The sequence below is a fragment of the Cibotium barometz genome, chromosome 38 (genome assembly GCF_041138505.1).
Source record: "Cibotium barometz isolate CiBa-2024 chromosome 38, ASM4113850v1, whole genome shotgun sequence".
Classification (NCBI taxonomy): domain Eukaryota; kingdom Viridiplantae; phylum Streptophyta; class Polypodiopsida; order Cyatheales; family Cibotiaceae; genus Cibotium; species Cibotium barometz.
Genome location: NC_141083.1, coordinates 45,156,989 through 45,173,790, shown reverse-complemented (window position 1 = coordinate 45,173,790; position 16,802 = coordinate 45,156,989). Strand labels below are relative to the sequence as shown.

The window sequence follows — 16,802 nt, the reverse complement described above, 5'->3', positions numbered from 1 at the left end:
AAAATGGGATGGAAGAGATGCGCAGGCGCTTGCTTCGTCAGTCAAGAGGAGTATCATTCCTCACGATATATTAGTTTTTGATTTGAGCATAGACTGGGATTAAGAGGCATTCTTTTGTGATGCTCGTGGATGCCTATGCATTATATGGATATAGTTTATTGGGCATTCACTTTTGGTCCTACCGGAGATCATCTTGAGAGCCTTATGCTTATTGACGTGGCACGCCATCATGACACATTCATCATCGGCCTTGGTGGATATCTAGACCATGATCTTGGTGGCATATCTCATGGATTTCTATTCGATCCGGGCATCCTTGGTTATCATCTTTTGACATTGGGGCGGTGTTACTTCATATTCGGTCTAGGTGGCCGCCACACATTTATGACTTGGAGTGACACAACTTACCCTTTTGATCCAGGTGGCATGAGGTCTATGGTTATGATAAGGTGACTCCTTGGTTTCACATTCAATCCAATAGGATGCACTTTTAGCCTCGTCATTGGTGTTGCTCTACATTCCTTTTCATTTGATCTAAGAGAAATCATACACCTTGGCGACAACATTGACATTTAGTCATGGATGTGATTCTTGGCTTTTATATATAGCCTTTGTATATGTCTCTTTTTGCGCACAGCCTTGAGGACGAAATCATTATAAAAGGGGATGGTTTGTAATGAAGCAAATTTTATATGCACATGCACACGTATGGGTTTGGACCTTGGGTCCCTTGGTCATAGATTTGGCCATGGGCATATTATTAGCTAGTGTGAAATGGCCAAGTACTAGATAACTGACTTCGGTCTAGGCTATTGTACCTTTTGATACCTTTTTAACTTATAATCAATACTAATCATATCTTGCTTAGCAAGCTTTCATGGAGACCTTCTCCCATGCCTTAGACTCTATGTAAATGATGTCTACATGTCTCTGGACTCAATGTAAACGAGTCTCCTCTCCCTCCTTTCCTTTCACATGAGGTAGATTGGGAGGGGATTTGTGAGGCTTGGGTAGCCATGAAAGCTCATAGGCCTCAATCCATTAACACAGTACAAGAGTAAGTGATGTGAAGATTGGGAATTTTTTAGCAGGTGAGGGAAACCAATTCTCGCACTACCTGGGATTGTTCATGACCATACGGTCTCCTAAGGTTTGTAACCTCAAGGGAGCGTCAAATACATAAGACGTGGAAAAGGGTTTTCTTCGTGAGCTTAGGATGAAGTGGATAAGCTCAAAACAAAAAAATAAAAATAATAAGCAACATCAAGAGTATGTAATAACTACAAAATAGCAACTTATTAAAGATTTCTAATACAAAACATCAAGATCATCTTTCTATTATTGGAAAAAAGTATTTTAGTATATTGTTTTTGAAAAGGCCACCCATAAAAACTATTGTCATTTGAAGGCCAACTCAAAAAGCAAGTTTTCGTTTTCTTATTCTTAAAGTCCAAGCCCTCATAGAGGGTGTCAAATTGAAGGCTAACGTAGGGTTGCAAATTTAGTCACTGTGCATATTTCACCTTATGGTTATCATAGGTGCATATTAAATACACCCTATTACTCACTTAAAAGTTATGAGGTGCATTAATTAAATCAATCATTTTTTTTAAAAATTTGGCTACTAGAAGGGAGCAAAGTACTCCGTGAGCACCCCTCAACATCGGGCGCTTGTTCTAGTGGTTGATGGGGGCGGCTTGTAACCTGGAGGTATCAGGTTCAATCCCCGGCTAGACACCCGATAGTTACAATGCCCTCGCTTTAAATCAATCAATTTTATTAAAACACACTATTAAATAAATAAATAAATAAATAAATAAATAAAAATAAGAATCACCTAAAAGTTATCAGGTGCATTAATTAAATCAGTCAATTTTATAAAGTAAACAGAGTGAAGCAATAAACAATAAACTTGCAGTGGAGACAATAGTCACCAAGGACATTGTTTTGAAGGTTCTTTATGTGATGTAACTCCTCTCTAATCTCTTAATATAAATAAATAGCCATTTCCTTTAAAAAAAATTAAACTTGCCGTGGTGGGAAACCTTTGCAAATCTTGAAGGGAAAAAACTGTCCTGCTGCTATATCCTATCGTGTCTGGTGTTGCGCACAGTAGCAGCAAAGCGTCAGGTGTCATCCGAATCCAGGAGAATTTGAAGTTCAAACTTTGGCTCCGTTCCGAGTCGTTCGGGCTTCACGGTGCTCAATGAAGTTCTAGGGTTCCCACACCATCAGTCCCTGCAGCTCCATCAAACTCAGACAATCTGCACCCTCAGGTAGGCATTTTGCCAGACATTTTTCTTCCATACACTAATCGTTTCCAGAAAAGCTGCAATTCTTGCCTTCTGCAGTGATCTGGAGTCGGGTTAGCCTCTGCTAACCGCATCCTGATTAGCATGTTCAAATTTGAATTAAGGTTTGATAAACGTTGCACGAATGCTTTGTCTTCTCTGGTGACCTAGAGTTGGATGTGAAGACTGGGTTTTGATATAAACATTAAGGTTGGATGTGTAGATTAGGGTTGGATTCGAAATTTGTTGCTAGGATTTGATGATTTAGGGTTTGTTAACAGCATCTTAACGGAAGAACGGAACTAGGCTTGGGATTTGATGATTTAGGGTTTGTTATTTTCATTTTGATAGACGAATGAAACCTTTTTCTTTCAGTGACTGTTCTGAGATCTTTCTTTGCTTGCACAGTGTTGAACCAACTCTACGTTGCAATCTGAGCTGTTTTGCCTACCATTGGGCGTGTTTGAGGCGGCGGCCAGGTATCCAAGCATTGCTGCTGGTTACGTGTCCAAATGTCTTTGGTGATGCGGCATGCAATGGGTTCTTCAACAAGCACTTTGAACATTAATCTGCCTTCCCTCATGCATCAACTGATAAGCCCTTCTACTTGAAGTAATTATGAGGCATAACCAGAAGATTCCTTGCATTTGAACCATCTTCAAGTAACGTTACCCTTCATCCACCTTGCATGTAGATTCATAAGATTAACCCTTACATGTGAATCCGTGAGAGGGCATTCAGGTGTTGTCTAGAGAACTTATCAGTTTGAAAATCATCCATATGAGGCATCATCAGATCGAAAAGCAGCTAGCCATGTTTCTGTCTATGTGATGATCAGATAGCATCAGTGTGTTTCCTAATAGAGATCAGCTCCTCAATCCAGCAGCTATCAAGATACAGTTCCAAACCTCTGATAACTTCCGTCACCAGTCAGTGGATTTTGCTGTAGCATCTCACCCTTTCTCAGAAGTGGCGGTGTTATCCCTTTCTTTTCTTATGACTCACGTCACTTCACCGAAGGTGCTGGTGCCTCCTTTAGGTTGTGCATTTCTAAACCCAAAGCAGCTCCTACCTTCAACCAGATCAAATATCTTACCTGGAAAGCCTTACACCATCTTTAAATATAATTCTTCATGGAAACAGAAGGGATGTTATGGACTTACAAGGCAATTTCCCTTGGCAATCTGCCAGTTTTCATGTCTTGCAAGCTCTTATGCTTGCTCTGGTTCATGCCGAAATGAGAACGGGTCCTGGAGGCTGCATCAGAGCTCTTGTACAGTCTCTCATACTTGCTGCATTTCATGCTCTGAGAATGTTAACAGTATATTGCGCATACCTGTGAGATCTGGATATTGGCCATTTCCATTGTACTCACCAAGGCTTCATCCTGCAGATCGTGCTCTTGGGAATACGAGGAAACATCTGAGAGTACATTGCCAGCATGAAGATGTTATTACTGGTGGAGATTCAGAATGGAAGAGCATAGTTTCACCAGAAAACAATGATTGCATACAGGGAAAGGAGAAGCTGTCAGCAGTTGCTTCAATTGCTGAGAAGCTGCAAGGAGAGAACATTTTTGTGCAACCAGAAGTGTCTGATCAGAGTGCCATTTTCAGCCAGCAATCAGTTACAAACCAACAGAATACACTTGACAACATTGCAACATCTACTGGCACCCCTAGAGAAAGTAGTATTGATGAAAGCCTCATTGAAAGAGAGGCATGGGAACTCCTAAAAAATGCTGCAGTGTTTTATTGTGGAAATCCTGTTGGAACCATTGCAGCTAATGATCCTTCAGATCCCAGCCCTCTAAACTATGATCAGGTGTTTATTCGGGATTTCATACCTTCAGCCATTGCATTCTTGCTAAAAGGGGAATCTGAAATTGTCAGACATTTCATCCTCCATACTCTTCAGCTACAGGTGTGCTCTTCACTCTGAAATCTTGCAGGTTTGGAGTTTTTTAAACAAAAAGGGAAAAATATTAGGGGGTCGCTTTTTAATATAAAAAGGAGAAAAAAGTAGTAGGGGGTGCGCATTGAGAGAGAGAGAGAGAGAGAGGGTAGTTAGGAAAATTAACATGAAAAGGGGGAGGGTGGTAAAAATTAAAAAAGGGAGGGGGAGGGGTGTGAAAAATACAAGACTCAAAACCTGCAAACAAACGAAACAAACATGACGGGGGTGTAGGTTTGACTCACCTCCCAACCTTGCCGTCGGCAAGCCCACAAGTCTTGGCTGTCCCCACCGAGCCACGAGCTGAGCTAACCAGATGGACGTACCGACCAGTATCTATCTCGTGACGTCCCATACCGCTAGGAAGCTACCCTTGCGGGCCTTGAGACTGCTGCCAGCCTCGGCTGCATAAAGCAGGTGCACGTCTGCACTAGATCCAGGCTCTTGACCAGAGAGCTCTCACAAAGACACGTGAGACTCTATATCACTAATGACTAACCTTGGCCACCCTTTTATAGGCTCTTGGCTGGTCATCGGGCATCCACACTTGGGCGCCCGCCTGTCCATACTTGGGTGCCCGCCCGTTAGTCTATCCCTAACTCAGCTCGTCAATCAGCTTGCCTAGCTCCAAGCTTCCCCAAACCTCGAAGCTAGTCTTGTGTGCGTGTAACACACGGTAGATACACACTGTGCACATGACACTATAGGTGTGAAGAGGTGCCCAAGACATGCTACAATGGATTGGACAAGTATTGGGCACAATATGTACACAGTTTATGACATTTTTTGACGACTTTTCTGGCCTAAAAAGGGTTGGCCGACTTGAATATGACTTGCTATCAAAATCCCTATATAAAGCCAAGTCATTGGTCATTTATGAGTATTCACAGGCAGACGATGCAGAGCCAAGGCCAAGGGCAAGAGAGCCAAGACCAAGGGCACGCAATCACCACACGTGGAGCTGCAGAGTACACCTCTATATCAACGTTTTCCATCAATTTAAGCACAACATAGGTTCATAAACATCTTTCAGGGCTCATATTTAATTTGGATCTTAGCCAATCATTGTAAATTATTCATTCATTCAGTAGTATACGAAAGGACTAGAATAGATAAAGAGTCTTTGTCTTCTACTTCTCTGTGTTATCATTGCACATGTGATTAGCATTGATCTTTATTATCTTAGTGTTAATCATCATTAATCAATTTCAGCATAGTTAGCATGTCACATTTGTATTAGAGCCTAGTACAGTTCTAGGTACAATTGTGCATGATGAATTAGGATTTTCTGAAATTAGGGTTTACGTTTTATGGTTTGGAGGTCAAAATTAGGGTCTCCTTGTTTTGTATTAGTTCAGCCCTTGCTTCAGTGCTTTCTGCCCAGCGTCAGTATGCAAAGTTAAAACCAAATTAGGATTCGCGTTTTTGGGTTTTCAGCCCATTTTTGCATGTAGAATAGGACGAACACAATTCTTAGCCTAGGTTAATTGTTTTTTTTTGGGGATAGTCTCGCAAGAATTTTGCCTTACAGAGAGGTTTGCAGCCTTGATGGACAAGTACAACTGGGTATATGAAGGGATAAATGCCCGCCATCGGCAGTAGACTATTTTGAAGTCATCCACCCTTGTGAAGATTTCTACTGGAATATAGTGATCTTTAGAGTTGTATTCACTGATTTTTAATGCCTTGTTGAAAGTTGCTTCTCGCTTTAAAAAGTCTTATTTGAACTTGTAGAGCTGGGAAAAGACTGTTGATTGCTACAGTCCTGGGCAAGGCCTTATGCCTGCGAGCTTCAAAGTAGGTCTTGTTCCTCGTGATGGTGATGAAAATGTAATGGAGGAGACTTTGGATCCCGACTTTGGGGAGGCAGCAATAGGACGGGTTGCTCCTGTTGATTCTGGTTAGTATTAGTACTTGATATTTCTTCAACTTCATTTGTAAATCTGAGAGCTTAGTGCTTTTCAGCAGAGGTGACACTTTGAAACGTATGCTGTCAACAGTAAGCATTTACATCCAAGTGATTTTCTGTTTTATTCAGGTTTGTGGTGGATAATCCTCTTAAGAGCATATGGGAAGTGTACAGGTGATCATTCTTTGCAAGAAAGAATCGATGTCCAAACAGGCATGAAGATGATACTGAAGTTATGCTTAGCAGATGGCTTTGATATGTTCCCCACTTTACTGGTCACTGATGGGTCTTGTATGATTGACCGTAGAATGGGCATCCATGGACACCCTTTGGAAATCCAAGTAAGAACTCATGCTTATCAGGTTTCAAAGACCTGCCATCTTTATGCTGTATTTGATGTATGGAGCTGTCTGTTTCATCGTGTCTGACTTATTCTGTCTGAAATGGTTTTAGGCATTGTTTTACTCGGCTCTGCGTTGTGCACGAGAGATGCTTACGCCTGAAGATGGGTCATTGGATCTCATCAGGGCCATGATAAACAGGCTGATTGCACTGTCCTTCCATATACGAGAGTACTATTGGGTGGACATGAATAAACTGAATGAGATATACAGGTACAAGACAGAAGAGTACTCTTATGATGCAGTAAATAAATTCAACATCTATCCAGATCAAATATCTCCTTGGCTGGTAGAATGGATGCCTGACCGTGGGGGGTACCTGATAGGCAACCTACAGCCTGCCCATATGGACTTCCGGTTCTTTTCTCTAGGTAATTTGTGGTCAATAGTTGGATCACTTGCGACTCCAGAGCAGTCAGATGCCATATTGGATCTGTTTGAGGCAAAGTGGATGGATCTAGTGGGAAATATGCCTCTTAAGATATGTTATCCTGCGCTAGACGGTGAGGAATGGAGGATAATTACTGGAAGTGACCCCAAAAACACGTAAGCTCTACTCCAGTATCTATGTTCACAAGCTTGTTGTACATGATTTTTTTTTTCAAAATTTTGAGAGAAGAAAGAAAGCAACGTCGTCTACGAAAGACCCTAAGGTTCTATGAGACCAAAAAGATGTTACATATGATCCATGAGTAAACTGGATTTCTCGACAACATGAAATAGGAAAACCAAGCTGCCAAAAGAAAGACAGGGCCAGGGTGCTTGCAGGTCGTGTGTACACAATGGAGTTGGCATAGAGAGATTGTATTAAATGTCTATGAAAGACCCAAAAGGTATATGAAACTGAAAATGAGTATATATGATCCATGAATAGCTAGATGTCGGGGGGGGGGGGGGTGTGGCTGGGGAGGTGGTGTAGGGGGGGAGAGAGAGATATTAATGTCTACAAATGATCTCAAGGGTTTATGAGACCAAATGTAGTACAAATTATCCATGTTGAATAATGAACCATTGAAAAGGAAACAACTGTGCGAAAAACTAGCTACATAAGCTAGGATAGCCATGTGGTGTTACATGATGCCGAGATGTGGTCACATAGTGATGCCATCCTCCTCTAGAATCTCCCATAGAGCATGCTCCCACAGAGAGAAAGAAAGAAAGAAAGAAAGAAAGATTTTATTAACGTCTTCCAAAAGACCAAACTCGGCCTATGAGACAAATCAGTGTACCTGTGTGGGGTATCCTCTGTCATCCCAACAAAATGAAAAAGTACTGAACTAAAAAGCTGAATCTGGGTGTGCAATAAGTACAATGAGTGGGGGAGGTGATGGAGCTCTACTACTAGGAGAATGCAAAGCTATATGCATGGAGTATACAATCATGATATGCAACCTAGCTAGCTCCATCCTGTACCATACTGGGGGTATAGAATGGTATACATCAATGAAGGGGGTGTCCACAGCTCCCTGAAGAACATGCCTGGGTCTGCTCTGAAGCGAGCTAGTCGCTCCGCACCCTCTCTGTGAAACTGAGCTTTGATCTCTGTCATCTCTCTCTGGTATAGGCGTGGTGTCCGAAAGCCAGGTGTCCTCTGTCTCCTGTGGGCTCTGAGTGTCTCTGCTCTTTGGAGAGTAATTCCCTGCTGTGTAGGGGCTGGGAGTGGGGTGGATCTCTGAAAAAATGTAGTAATTTGTGTCTGTCGTCCCCTCTCTGGAGCTGTTTGAGCCTGTAATGATGTCTCTCTGTGACGCTGTATGTCTAGAATGAATCTCCCCAGTATGCGCTGGTCTGCTGCCTCAAAGATCTGGCATAGGGAATGTGGCTCCCTGAATAAAATGGGATATCTCTCTTTGATGGCTGTATATGCTCTGCATCTGCATACATAATGCTCCTCACTCTCCACCTCCTCTCTGCACAATCTGCATACCTCTCCTCTCGGGGGATCCGTGGTGCTCTCCCAGTCTCGATCTCCAATCGATGTGATGAGACTCTAAGCTGACCAATAGCTACTCGGGAGCCGTGTGGTAAAAAGCCCTCCATGTATCTAGGCCTCTCTATAAATCCATCATCAGTGATACTCATGAAGTGATCTCTGTAGTATAGCATCTTCGGTGGAAGAGGTTGTGTAGGTGATATCCATGTCTCTCGTGTATAGAGCTGCCATAGGTCCTGTCTCAATACTCTGTTCCTCTCACTATGAGAGAGATAGATATGTGGTGCATCCCTGTCATACTGGAATGGTGGTAGATGATCCATGTCTAGGCCATGTTGTGAGAACCAATGTGTGACCTGTGCATACCATGATCCTCTGTCTTCTGCCTCAGCCAGCTGTCTAGATGACTCAAAAGCTCTGTATGACAATCTATCCAGTGGCATCTCTCTGAATCTGTCTAGCAGGCATATAGTCTGGAATATGGCCTCTACCATCATAGGAGGCGCAACAAACTCTGCTCGGATAATGTCATGAGGTACTGACGGTTTGCTGCGTATCATGCGTGCCATCATGAGGGCCTGTGGTCTCTCTATCTGTGTCCACCAATGTGTAGCAAGTCTTGGTGCCCATACCGCTGCTCCATACATTAGTGCCGGTGTGACTAATGTGTCAAATAGCCACCCCTTCGTCCGGGGCTCCTGAAAATGCGCCTGGTGGCACTGTCTCTCTAGCATAGCCAATGCTGCATATCCCCGTGTCAATCTGGCTCTGGTTGCTAAACCCATGGTGAAGCGCGTGTTTGCTGCAGAGAAGATAACCCCTAGGTACACGTATGATGTCACCACCTCCACCTGGCGTCCTGCGAGAGTGAATGTCAGCTGACTCCTGCCCTGTCTCGATGTATGAAAGACCATAACCTTGGTTTTCCCAAGGTTCATAGTAAGACCCCTATGTGTGCAGAATTCATGGAGTGCATGTAGATGCTACTGTAGGCCTCTTGGAGACTCAGACACTAATACAATATCATCAGCATAAAGCATAATATGTATTGAGGTACCTGCTAGATCAACTCCATCTCTGCCTCCCCGTGTAATGAAGTCAGCCACCTCATCAATGTATAACCCAAATAGCGTGGGGGAAAGTGGGCATCCTTGCTTCACACCAATGGTGCTAGCAATAGTCTCGGACATACCTCGTGGGCATCTGACTCGCCCAAAAACCTGCTCATATAATGCATAGATGCCCCATGTCATATATCTGCTGGTATGCCAAGAGACTGCAGGCGCTGAAAGAGCCTCTCTCTCGTGGTACTATGTCAAATGCCTTGCAGAAATCCACAAAGCAGCAATAGAGCTTTCTCTTCCTCACTTTGGCTTGATCAATCATACATCTCAAAGTGAATACATGGTCAATGGTAGAGAAAGCTCTCCTGAAGCCTGCCTGCCTTGATGAGCGTAAACCTGCTCGCTCAGCATATAAGTTAAGCTCTTGCTCCAACACTGCACCATAGAGTTTGGCCAACACGTGGCCAACCATAACCGTCCTGTAGTTGCGCGGATCGAGCATATCCCCTGTTTTGTGGATCGGCACAATGGTGTGCATCGTCCACTCCGTAGGCAAACCCTCTGCTAGTGCCCTGTTAAATAGGTGTGCAAGAAAAGGACCAAAGAATCTACTGCATATATGAGATGCTCACCCTGTAGGCCCATATAGTCGGCGGCCCGTCCATGCTGTAGGCGGCAGATAGCTTCCTTTACCATTGAGTGGGTAAAGAAGCTAGCTGTGGTAGGTTGAGGCTCCTGTGGCTGAGGTATAGGTGGCTGCTGTGGGGCGTGGTATAGGCCCTCTGCATATGTGTGCCATGTCTGTGCGTCTACAATGGGTGTCGGTGTCCGAGGCTCTCTGAAGTGCCGCCATGAGATAGAGCTATCTCTACTCATGAAGAAATGAAAGATCTCTAGCTCCTGTATCTCTGCGAAGGCCTGCCTTTTGCGGCGAGTAAGTCTCCTCAACTCTCTCCTCGACTCCTGCTTTGTGATGGCTCCCAAGGCTCTCTATATGCGGAGCCGTGAGTAAAGGGCTCTGCACTCGTCATCATACCATTTGTTTCTGGGGCATAGTCCCGGATCTCGCAGGCTCTCCTGAGTGGACACGATGTGGGAAGCTCTGTAATGCAGCCGTGTGTAGGAGTGATGCTAGCTGGGCTGTAATGGTATCCATAGGTGCCAGGGGATCCATGAGTAGGAGCCCATCCTCTACTCTGCCAGTGTATATGTCTGCCATGTCATGTGTGAAGTAGATGATAGTGTGTGGCGTCGGTATGTGGGGGGCTGGTGATACTGATGATCCGGCTAGTGAAAATGCCAAGTATGTATGATCTGCCCCAATAGGACGAGGTGGGATGGAGAATGAGGTGACAAGCTGTGATGCCTCCAAAGACCCCATAATGTAGTCCACCACCGTGCCTCCGGTCCGTGTATGACCCCCATGTGGGAAGCATGTCAGCCCTCCTGATCCCGGCCACTGCAGCATCCCGTTATAAATAACGAGACGATGCCTGGCTCCCAACTCTAGTAAGTGGTCCCCATAATGTCCTCTGTCTGGTCCAGTGTCCTCTGATGCCCGACTAGCCCCTATCTCCTCTAGATCCACAGGGTGGAGGATCTCCATGTCATCATAGTCATACACCTCACACTGTCTGCTCTGTGTGTGGGCATTGAAGTCACCCGTAAGAAATACTTCCCCTAGTGTAGAATAATGCATAATCTCCTCTGACAGACAAGTGTATGGCAAGGCTCCTGTCTCCTCCTCCTGTGGCATGTCCTCTGTAATGACATAGGAGGATCCTGATGGAGGAAAGTAACATAGGGCTATGTATATAACCCGGTCCTGTGAGAGCTGTAAGCTGATCCACATGTATCTGGCCTCTGGATCCCGTGCTACCACTCTCAGTCTCCCCTGTAGCTCCCGTCTGAATAGAACTGCTACTCCCCCCGACCCTCTCGAGGTACCCTGGCGTGTGGTCCTCCTGTATGCTGACTCCCACTGGAATCCCTCTACTCAAGGTAGCCCTCTCTCTGGGCTCTGATGTGTCTCTGTCAGCAGTATGATGTCTCTCCCCACCATAACATGCTCCAGTCGTCCAGGCTGCACCCATAGTGAACCATTACAGTTCCATATTGCCATGTGTATCTTTGTCAGTGGCTTGGTCTGTGTCCCATAGGCCCCAAACCGCTAATCCATGGGCCGGCCATCAATGATGACCCGACCATCTCGATAGAAGGCCTTCTTGCCTTCTCTCCTCGCATGTAAGACTTGTGGCATGCAAGAGAATTTGAGATCAACACAATATCATCAGCATACAATAACAGCGGAATCCATGTCCCTGCTAGCTGTGCTCCTCTGTCACCCTCCCGCTCTACATAGTCCGAAACCTCATCCGCATACATCCCAAATAAGGTGGGAGGAAGGGGGCAGCCCTGTTTCACCCCAATAGTGGAGTGAACCATCTCAGATATACCCTGAGTAGTACGTACCTGCCCCACAACTGTCTTATATAAAGCCATGATTCCCCAAATCAGCTCTGTGGGCACTCCCATCTCCTGTAGTCTGCGCATCAGTCTGGCTCTCGGTACTGTGTCAAAAGCTTTGCGGAAATACACAAAGCAACAATAAATCCTCTTGCCATATGATCTGCCCTCCTCAATAATAGCTCTGAGTGTCAAGATATCGTCAAGAGTGGAGAAACCTCTGCCCTGATGCATGTATGCTCTCTCTCTCTCTCTGCCCATCTACTCAATTCTTGCTCAAGAATAGATGCATATAATCTAGCCAATGTGTGACCAATCATGAGGGTACGATAATTCCCAGGAAGCATGGGATCCCCTGACTTGAAGATAGGCACAATCGTGGACATATTCCAAGTCTCAGGAAAACCCTCACACATGGCTCGGTTAAACATCATAGCAATAAGCTCTGCAAGCATATCTCTGGCATGAATAAAGTGCTCTGCTACCAAACCATCATGATCATATGCTCTCCCAGTCCTCATCCTGTCGATAGCTTTCCTTACCATCTCAGCAGTAAAGAAAGCACATGTCTCTGGGCATGGCTTCGATGGGTCTGGCAGGGGTGGCTGTCCTGGTGCTGTGTACAGGGATGCTGCATACTCACCCCAAATCTCTGTGGAGGTAATGGCTAGTGACGGTGAATGCTCATGGAATAGTCTCCACGCCTCGCATGAGTCCTGACTCATAAATAACTGATACAAATCCCTCTCTAACTGAGCAAGATAAGACCTCTTCTTCCGTCGCACTAGGCGCCGGAAGGTAATCCGTGACTGTCTGTGAGTGGTAACACCCATGAGCACCTCTCTCTGTAATCTGATCCTCCTCTCTCTGCACTCCTCATCATACCAGCTGTTCTGGGGCATGTTCCCAGATCGTCTCCCTGTAGGCTGACTATGGGGATATGCTTCTGATGCTGCAGCATGAAGCGTCTTTATCAATATCTGAGTGAGCTCATCTAATGGCCGTCCCGGCTCCTCGGCACATAAGCGTCTGTATATCTCATCCGTGTACACGGTGTCAGTCTCCCTCGTAAAGGTATAAGCAGTGTGTGTGGAGACCTGTCCCAATGGAGCTGTGCTGAACTGAAATGTGAGAATGAAGGACAAGATAGCATGATCCACTGCTACTCCAACCGGCCTAGTGCCTACCATAAAATCCTGAAAAGAGGGAATGAGATTGGGCTGAGCCATAACATAGTCCACTGTACTAGCACCATGCCGATGTGGAAAGCAAGTGAAACCGCCGGGTGCCGAGAATCTCTGTAGGCCATTCAGGATGGCCAATCCATGTGTAGTCCCCATGTCTATCAAATACCGCCCATACTCAGTGTGTTCCTCATCCTGTGAGAGTCTAGATAGGCCCATATCCCTAACATCGAGCTCCCTTAGTCTACATGTACCTAGCCTGCTCATCTTTGCAGACTATATGTATCAGTGGCTGCAACTCCTCTCTAAACAATACTGCCACTCCTCCTGAGCCCCGTCCTCTATGCTCTGAACGAGTCTCCTGTCTACAAGCTATCTCCCATCGGTATCCACTAACATGTGGCATGGACTGACCAGGAGCCTGATGCGTCTCAGAGTAGAAGATGATGTCCCTCCCTGTTAAACTATCCTCAAAAGCCCCTACATCAAGGCGTAGAGATCCATTACAATTCCAAGTAGCAACTTTGAGTGTAGTCCCATAGGGCTCTTTGGTTTCCCCTTCCGCATCATCACGGTCTTTTAGACCGGACACTCGTACATGTAAGCCCGGGTCTTCCTCCTCTGCTCCTCTTCAAGGGTCATGTTGATGATGGTGGGAGTGGGGATGGGTGGCGATTCTTTACCTTTCCCTTTCTTGGCGACCTCGATCCATTTCTCCGCCTCGTCCATCTTCTTTTGTGTCTTTGTGATCACCTCCACCCATGAAGATGTCTTCTCTTTATGTTGCTCCTCCTCCTCTCGAATGATCCTCATTTGTTTCTTGATGGTATTTAGCTCTTCAATCAAGGAGGGCTGAAATTTTCCATCCTCAAGCTTGCCTTTTGAAGTGGCTTCCAACTCCTTTTTGAGGGTTGAGATTTCAGCTGCTTGACTTTTAGCATGCAATTTGGCCTCCACTAGTTCCTCCTTTAGGGCTGAAATCTCAGCCTCTTGCCTGGATGTTCTCTCTTCGAGCTCTTGGATTTTGTCAAATCCCTTCTCAAGTTTGGAGAGGCGGTTTATGATTGCGGTAACGGAAGAGTCGACCATCTTCTTGTTTTCTTTGATAATTGTGCTGAGCTTGTCCTCCACCTTCACGAGCTCCTCTTCAACTCCGGTCTTGGCCATGACTTTTTGCAGTACTTCCCGCAGCCAATGGACTGGAATTTAATCCATGACACTTGCACGCAGCGCGAAACAGCAGCAGGAGGGGGGTCAAGCCATGTAGAGAAAAGATTCAGCAGTAGGGCAATGGCGGGGCTGCGTGTGCAGGCGGGGGCAGGAGGTGCAGCAAAGGGGGGGGGGGGGGGGGGGTAAAACAGGCAGAGGGGTAGCGAGCAGAGGGGGGAGGCGGGGGCTCACAGAACAGGCGGAAGGTAGAGAAGAGGGGGGGAGGCGGGGGCTGAGAGGACAGGCGGGAGAGAGAGAGGAGAGGAGGCGAGGGGTTGGCGGGCAGGAGGAGGGGGGGCGCAGGGGCTGGGGGGCAGAGAGGGCAGGAGGCGCAGCAAAGAGAGGGGGGGGGGGTGTAGCGGGCAGAGGGGTATGCGCAGCAGAGAGAGCGAGGGGCTGGTGGGCAGGAGGAGGGGAGGCGCAAAGAGAGAGAGAGGGCAGGGGGGCTGGCGAGGGAGAGGGCGGGAGGGAGGGCTGGCGCAGAGGGGGTTGCTGGCGGGAGCTGGGAGCTGAGCGAGGGGCTGGCGCAGAGAGGGTTGCTGGCGAGACTAAAGAGAGACAGAGAGATTGCCTAAAGCTTGTTACCTGAAAGCCAGCTAAATATAGATAAAAATAGAATGAAGTGAGGATGGAATCCGATTCAATTCTGCTGTAGCAATAAGATTTTTACTTGTGTTCCTTGTAGTAGAGATGCACACTCACTCTATTAAGACAAAAGGCAGCTAAGGATCATCCCTTTCAAGGGTCCATGCATTTGATTCACCTAAGGAGACTCAAATTCTTCCTTGTATTCAGTGAGACGATGAAGATTCTTGCCATCCCCTCCCCCCTCTTCCAACCCCACCCTTGATCATCCCTTTCAAGGGTCCATGCATTTGATTCACCTAAGGAGACTCAAATTCTTCCTTGTATTCAGTGAGACGATGAAGATTCTTGCCATCCCCTCCCCCCTCTTCCAACCCCACCCTTCCCTTCCATTCTCTTTCCTTCTTCTCCCTTAACCTTTTGGAACAAAAACTACATGTGTTTCTCTTTTCAGTGAAAAGTTTCATTTACTTCTTGTCTTTGTTGTAAACTTATTCGTTACCTTTTCAGACCCTGGTCTTATCACAATGGAGGTTCTTGGCCCACCCTTCTCTGGCAGGTAGACCCAGTTTGATGACTTTTCGTTTTCAAAATGAAAGATGGCAATCTGAAATGCCAAAGAACTAAAAGGCAGGCAAAACATGTTTCCTGCAGCTTACAGCTGCTTGTATAAAGATGAAGAGGCCAGAGATAGCACAAAGGGCAATTGAAGTAGCAGAAAACAGGATCTCTAAGGATAGGTGGCCAGAATACTACGATTTGAAGACAGGCAAATTCATTGGCAAGCAAGCTCGGCTCTATCAGACCTGGTCAATTGCAGGCTACCTTGTGGCCAAGCTACTGCTTCGCAAACCAGAAGCTGCTCAGATCTTGACATGCGAGGAGGACTTCACTCTTCTTGAAGCCCGTTCTCTCCTAGAAGCCACTCCAAAGAGAAAGCGAAGCCGCAAGGGTGTCAGCAAACCATTTCTTGTTTGAATGTTGTGCGCAGGTGTCCTCTCTGAGGACTGACTTGGCATGAAAAGCCCTCTATGTGGAGAAAGGTATTTGAAATCTCCTTATTTAAAAAAAATTTATTACTGCCTTACCAATTAAAAAGGCAGCTCAAAGGTTTTTCTACCTAGCTCTTCTTCTTGGATGCTTTGAAGCTCCAAAAAATTTACAACATGTTCTTTTGTGGGTGGAAACGACCATGCACACTCTAGCTTTTGAAATCTTTATCCAGGAATGTACGGATTGTTAGAAATAAAACAGAAATTCAATACAGAGGTACACTTAATCCCCCCCTTTTGTAAAGTGAGTGTTGACCCAACTCTAGATGTATTGCAAGGTGTACCGTGGATTGTGAAGCATTAGGGAAATGTTCCCAATGTCAGAGTCAGTTGTGACGGAGCTAGGCAACACAACAGGCAAGCAGCACATCAGCATTCTGGGAAGATGTTGACAGGTGTCAATGGTCTAGATTACTCCTCTGCCTACCCTCACGACACTGACATTAGTAAGCCACTTAACAGGAAAACGTAATTGCTTGCTTGAATACTTGCACATGAGTCCTGTGGAGTGGAGCCAGTCTAATCTCTGAGGTATCAAACGTCTATTATGCAAGGAGTAGGGAAAGGCTATGGGGAGGGCTTTCCCAACTGTCATGGTCATGGGGACTGGAGGATTCTGAACAGATGTTCCAGCCAGGCAAATGGAATTATCCCCCATCAGCAGGCTGAAAAGCATTCTGCACAGATGTTGACAGCCAGTCAAATCACATCATCCCACAAGCAAGCTGCAGAATTCAATTTAATGTGACAGCTTG

At 45.8% G+C, this 16,802-nt stretch overlaps 1 protein-coding gene across 2 annotated transcripts; it reads left to right on the top strand.

The window, feature by feature from the left end:
• Positions 1-2,024: 2,024 nt before the first annotated feature.
• Positions 2,025-16,277, top strand: LOC147616778 (neutral/alkaline invertase 3, chloroplastic-like). Of its 2 annotated transcripts, XM_086777843.1 has the most exons (8): positions 2,025-2,276; positions 2,700-3,564; positions 3,685-4,214; positions 5,979-6,144; positions 6,283-6,494; positions 6,607-7,100; positions 15,506-15,554; positions 15,650-16,277. In XM_086777843.1, exons 2-8 carry the CDS (start codon positions 3,288-3,290, stop codon positions 15,971-15,973), a joined length of 2,052 nt encoding a protein of 683 aa, XP_086633969.1. In that variant the 5' UTR covers positions 2,025-2,276; positions 2,700-3,287; the 3' UTR covers positions 15,974-16,277. The 2 variants fall into 2 exon arrangements, with proteins under 2 accessions (XP_086633969.1, XP_086633968.1); XM_086777842.1 differs by having other exon boundaries at positions 2,700-4,214.
• The last annotated feature ends 525 nt before the right edge of the window (positions 16,278-16,802 follow it).

Excerpts from the sequence above, each read along its gene's own strand:
- LOC147616778 (XM_086777842.1), top strand. The coding sequence starts at position 3,288 with ATGACTCACGTCACTTCACCGAAGGTGCTGGTGCCTCCTTTAGGTTGT. Across the intron at positions 4,215-5,978 it reads TCCATACTCTTCAGCTACAG|AGCTGGGAAAAGACTGTTGA; the intron begins GTGTGCTCTTCA and ends TTGAACTTGTAG. Across the intron at positions 7,101-15,505 it reads GGAAGTGACCCCAAAAACAC|ACCCTGGTCTTATCACAATG; the intron begins GTAAGCTCTACT and ends TTACCTTTTCAG.